This window comes from Alligator sinensis, unplaced genomic scaffold, assembly GCF_000455745.1.
Source record: "Alligator sinensis unplaced genomic scaffold, ASM45574v1 scaffold2479_1, whole genome shotgun sequence".
NCBI classification, from domain to species: domain Eukaryota; kingdom Metazoa; phylum Chordata; order Crocodylia; family Alligatoridae; genus Alligator; species Alligator sinensis.
Genome location: NW_005843626.1, coordinates 60,238 through 65,370, shown reverse-complemented (window position 1 = coordinate 65,370; position 5,133 = coordinate 60,238). Strand labels below are relative to the sequence as shown.

The following is a 5,133-nucleotide window of genomic DNA, read 5'->3' as shown; positions in this document are numbered from 1 at the left end:
CCTCCCCCAGGGTATGCCAGAGCAATGGGCTCGGTTACTGCAGACATCAAACATCACCAAATTGGAGCAGAAGAAAAATCCCCAAGCCGTGCTCGATGTGCTGGAATTTTACAACTGGTGAAAGTCAAAGGGAGGCTTAGAGAGGAGAACCGTGGAGCGAGCAAGAGCAGAAAATTAGTGAGTGGGAAAAGATACCTCACTGCCCCATGCTTCGTGCTTTATTGCTTTGGGGCTGGAAGTTTCGACATCTGCAACTCTGGCCACACCACACTGTGCTGTGTGAGCCCCTGCCCAGTCCCCTGAATACACCCCACCTGGATTACCACTCTCCGGAGATTCAGATTCCTTCCAAAGGATGCCAGGAGGAGAGTGGGTCCCACAGCCCACAGGTGTCGTAGGCCCCAAAACTGACCGCAGAGGCAGGCCCAGCCAGCATCTGCCCACACAGCCCCAGGGACACAGGACAAGGGAGCACAGAGCTGAAGTGGGATTCTCCCCTGGGGTAAACCCGTGCTGCCTCGGGGGGCTGCCCAGGTGCAAACAAAGACAGAGCGCAGCCCGTCTCACGCAGGAGACACACTCCACAGGCATAACCACTGTATAACATGCTCCACTTCTGTAAACCATAGCAGGGAGCCCCAAATCTCCATGCTTTAAACTGCCAGGCCCTGACCATAATCCCTGCCAAGCCCAGAGGGAGCAGAGCGAAACTCAGCTGGAAGGAGGGCCTGGTAGTTCATTTCTTTTGTCTCCCCTTATCAGACTTCCTAGAAAATGGAAGCGGCATTCCCATCATAGCCATGATCTACAGACCCGGCTGCTGTGAGTGTAGCCTCCAAGGGTAGGCCAGGCCGATCCGTTAAGGGGTCTTGAATTGCACCAGGAAAGCCCCAAGAGCTACGGAGTTCCTAGGGCAAGTCGTACATGCACGCACGTGTGCCAGTGCGCACACCCACGCATACAGACAAGGGCCAATGCTGGTTTCCCAGGTGGCATCTCACCATGGTGACATGAAGATTGTCGACCCCTCCCTCGTATTGCTGCAGGAGACAGGGGAGCCTCTCAAAAACAGTACTGCGATGCCTCTCATGGTGGAGAAGGAGGCCCATTGCGGGTCCCAGCGCCTTGACCGCAGCCTGCTGCAGCTGCAGAGAAGAAAGGCAGGACTGAGTCCCTCCGGCAGACTTTCCAGGAGGTTGCTCTGGGTCAGGAAGAGGCACAGCTTTTCTCCTTCTCATATCAGCAGTGTCCTTGGTCCATCACTGGACCAGCCCCATCTGCATGGTTCCCACCTACGGCAGCTGCGAGGGGCCGTGGGATACGGCCCTGAGGCTGGCTCCCCGCTGTGCTGATGTGCCCAGATTCATGTGCAGAGAGAGCAAACTCCTTGTTGCCATCCCCCTGGGCCCCGAAGGAGCCATGCCCAGAAGGAGCTCCCAGTGCCCACTGGCACCCATTAGTGCACGCAACTGCACACTGCCTGTGGGCAGAGCAGATTCTCAGACACGTGATATGAGCCCCGGAGACTGGGTCTTCCCTGCCAGCACTGCACACATAGGCAGAAACAGTGAAACGTGACAGCTGTGCTATGGAGCTAGAAAGAGCAGCCCTCACCTCCAGGTCCTCGCTTGTCAGCCAGCTGCTGCTCATGAGATTAAAGAAAGGGAGCACATGAAAACCGTAGTCGGCTGCCCGGCAGCTAGGGAACGGGCTCTCGTCCCTGATGTGGAATTTCAGGTTGGCAGCCTGGGCAAAGCCTTCCACAACTGCAGAGGGGGAGAAAAGACAAGACGTTTGCACAGGAACATCGGAGGGAGGTGCTGCAGGACATGCATGCCTGGTGGCCATGACAGTGTCCCAGCAGCCTCTGTGCTGCTCGGGGCAGATGGAGAATTTGGGACAGGTGGAGCATGGACCAGGGGCTACAACTAGGATTCAATCTGCACCATCTGCCCCAGGGCCTAGAGGCAGCTCCAGCCTCGGTGATGGCTCCTGGGAACTACTCTGCAAGAGTCATGAAGGGCCAATCCTGCTCACTGCTCAGAGCCTCCAGCCAGCCCGGGGAGGGACGGTTCTCCACTCGTGGTTGGATCAGGCCCAGGAAGTGCAGCGGAGGCCCCCTTACTAGTGCGGGACACTCCAGTAGGGCCCAAGCTCCGTGTTAGGCCCTGGGTGCCCAGTGGGGGCACTTGCAGGAGGGGCTGGCACTCACCTCCACACAGCGCCCGCTTCATCTGGTCGGTCTCCACCAGCCTCAGCACAAAACGCAATTTGCTGAGCGTCAGCACAAGGAAGGGCTCAGACCTCAGTGCTGCAGGATGAGGATACATTATGCAGTTAGTGACATTCCTGTCCACCTGCATCCCTCCCTCTCAGGGGGAGCAGCACAAAGGGGCTGTGAAGATGTCAGAGGAACCCCACAGTGACCGCCCCTACGTAGGGCAATCTTCTGTCTGCTGCCCTCCCATGCCCAGATGCAGGGCAGGAGGAGGGAGTGGAGGGTCCTGCCCACCTCATCTCCACTCCTTCCTGTCCTGAAGGCCCTTCCAGCTGTTACAGAAGTTAGTGCTGGCGCCTTAGAGCCAGGAGCCAGATTCTTCGGGCCCCAAATCCAGCTCAGTTGTGATGGCCCCATTGGACAGAGTGGTATTTATCCCCTCCCTCCACAATCCCTGATGAGAGCCCGGAAGCAAGGGAGGCAATGCTGTACCATAGGCTGAGGCCACGTCGCCCAGTGTAATCAAGAAGTAAATTGGAGGGAGCTCCATGATGCCCATGTGACACTGCAGCTCATACATCACCCAATTGTAAAAGGTGCCGGCAAGTGCCACGAGGGTTTTTCCTGCACCAAATGCACTTCATCATTTTCTTGCTAGAATAAAAAAAGAAAACTGGATCACACGCCGATGCACCGTTTAGACAGTGGTAAGTCAGGCTGGGGATAACTCTGAAAGGGAGGGAGAAGGATGCACTAGCCTCAGCTCCTCCAGTGGCCCAGTGCCATTTCATCCTTGGTTCCAAGCAAACTGTCTTCCCCACCACCTACCAGCCACACACTGTACTAGCTGCTCCTGAATTCACGACATGCCCCTAATAATTCCTTGCATGAGACCCCTCACTCATAAATGCCCACTGAAACACTTGGCTGAACCATGTTTCGGCTCTGGTTGGCTGGCCAACTGCAGAATTCACCTGGGCTGTAGGACACAGCTTCAGCATGGAGCAGGAAGCTTCTTGGACAATGCTGTCCCCAGCAAAGCACCTATGCACTCTGGTCTTTCTCAGCAGACAAGCTGCCCCATGTTTCAGAGGAGCTCAACACTGGGCTGGATCGTGTTCCTGCTCTCCAGAACCATCTGGAGAAGATCTGTCTTGAGCAAGCCTGCAGCCTCTAACCAGGGTCCATGCAGGAGATACACCATAGGCCCAAGCTACATTGGACCAAACAAACTATGCATAGAGTAAAGTCTTGTGAGGAGAAACTGGGCAGAGCTCACTCACCTGGGTCTCCCTCATGTCTTTGGAGGCCAAGTGGATGATCCTCCTGACAAGGTTCCTATCTAGGCTCTTTATGTCCCCCTGCAAGACTTCCTGCAGGCTGGAGTAGATGGTTACTCTTGTCTCCTGGGAACACACCGAGAAAGAGAACAATGGGTTTCCTTTGGGGCCAGTGCCAGATCATGCAGGACTACGATGCTGGACATCAGTTACCCAGGGATTCTTCTACAGCCACGCTCAGGGGGACCTTGCTCCTGGACAGGAGCACAACCCAGGGTGTCTTGTGTTTGTCCTCTCATGCAGATGTTTACAGCTGGCACTAATAAGTGGGGAGTGTCAGGCACTGTGAGAGCACAAGGTAACAGACTGGCGGGAGACACAGAAAAGTGATCAGAAAAGCAGTCAGATGCATCACAGGCACTGTCACCCCAGTGCACTGGGGAGGTGGGAGTGACTTGCACTTCTTTCAGAGATGGGGACACCAGGGGAGTGACAAGGAGCTGTCGGGTGATCCTGAGCAGCAAATTTAGCAGGAGTTTGCCAGGCAAGATGCTGCCAAAAACCAGTGTGCGATGAGTTCTGTTACTGAATGAAGACGGGAGTTGAAATATTTGTGAACCAGGTTGCGCTAAGCCAGCCAAGCCATACTTGCATGACAACAAATCAGGCAGGGAAAGTTTGTTGCCCAGGCTCTCCAGACAGAGGCTCAGCACCCTTGGCTGTATTCCCAGTTCTTTTCCTGACTTGCTGGGGGACAGTGGGCAAGTCACTTCACTTCCTGGGCTGAGGCTTTCCAGTCTCACAAGGCTGCTGGGAAACTAGATTTCATATCTCAGTGCTGTGAGATACTTGGAGGAAGACACTAAGGAGGCTCACAGCATTATCTGTAGGGTGAGGGCTTGTTTGAATGTGGCTTATACCATATCTATCATCCACTGGGGAGGGGGAGATGATGCCCATGTGAGCGTGCCCTGATATCATCGTGACATCACAATATAACAAGGGCATGTTGTATTGTGACCTTTAATAGGAGAGCAGGAATGGAAAAGACACAGCAGATGGAAAAAGACTTGTTTTACTTGGGGTCCCATGCTGCACAGCTTGGAAGAAAATGCTTAGAGCAGCCGTGTGATACAGAGCCATTTCCCTACCTCCTCCTGTTGGAGTCTCTCCAGCAGAAGGCTCACAGTAATGTCAAGGTCCACGTCTGCCTGGCCAGACTCTGGGCCAAGATTGCCCTGAGCTTGATCCACCAGGCATCTCGCTGCAGAGGGCTCACTGGTGGAAAAACCTGAAATGGAGGAAAAGGATTCTGTTGATTCCCGTTGTTCTCGTTCATCACCACCCACGAGCAGCTCTGCTGGAGCCAAACCCTGTAGCCTGGCTCCAAAGGAAAGGTTTCCTAGCACAGCAACAAGGGGAGAGCTCTCCAGGCCACCCTTCTGGGCTGAGGCAGCTGGTACTGCTAAAGAGGCACTTTTCTTAGTGCAATTTAGTTCTGCCAAAAATCCCGTCTTTGCCAAAAGGGCGGAGATGATGCTCTGGTGTTAGCCAGCATCAGAAGCTAAAAACCTACAATCATCAGTCCCGTGCGCAATGGCCACAGCTGTACCAGCCAAAGAGGCAAGAGTGGAC

At 54.6% G+C, this 5,133-nt stretch overlaps 1 protein-coding gene across 1 annotated transcript; it reads right to left on the bottom strand.

Annotated features, from left to right (window-relative positions):
* Window positions 1-864: 864 nt before the first annotated feature.
* Window positions 865-4,946, bottom strand: LOC112548850 (maestro heat-like repeat-containing protein family member 2A). The gene is made up of 6 exons (XM_025195599.1): window positions 4,650-4,946; window positions 3,502-3,624; window positions 2,711-2,872; window positions 2,213-2,311; window positions 1,615-1,766; window positions 865-1,145 (listed from the first exon to the last, which is right to left on the bottom strand). Exons 3-6 carry the CDS (start codon window positions 2,796-2,798, stop codon window positions 909-911), a joined length of 576 nt encoding a protein of 191 aa, XP_025051384.1. The 5' UTR covers window positions 2,799-2,872; window positions 3,502-3,624; window positions 4,650-4,946; the 3' UTR covers window positions 865-908.
* Window positions 4,947-5,133: the final 187 nt, after the last annotated feature.

What these genes read in the sequence shown, in the direction of transcription:
- LOC112548850 (XM_025195599.1), bottom strand. Translation starts at nt 2,798, where the DNA reads ATGTATGAGCTGCAGTGTCACATGGGCATCATGGAGCTCCCTCCAATT. An exon ending in GAAGCGGGCGCTGTGTGGAG is followed by an intron (nt 1,767 to 2,212) that starts GTGAGTGCCAGC and finishes CCCCCTCTGCAG; the next exon opens with TTGTGGAAGGCTTTGCCCAG. An exon ending in TGACAAGCGAGGACCTGGAG is followed by an intron (nt 1,146 to 1,614) that starts GTGAGGGCTGCT and finishes TCTTCTCTGCAG; the next exon opens with CTGCAGCAGGCTGCGGTCAA.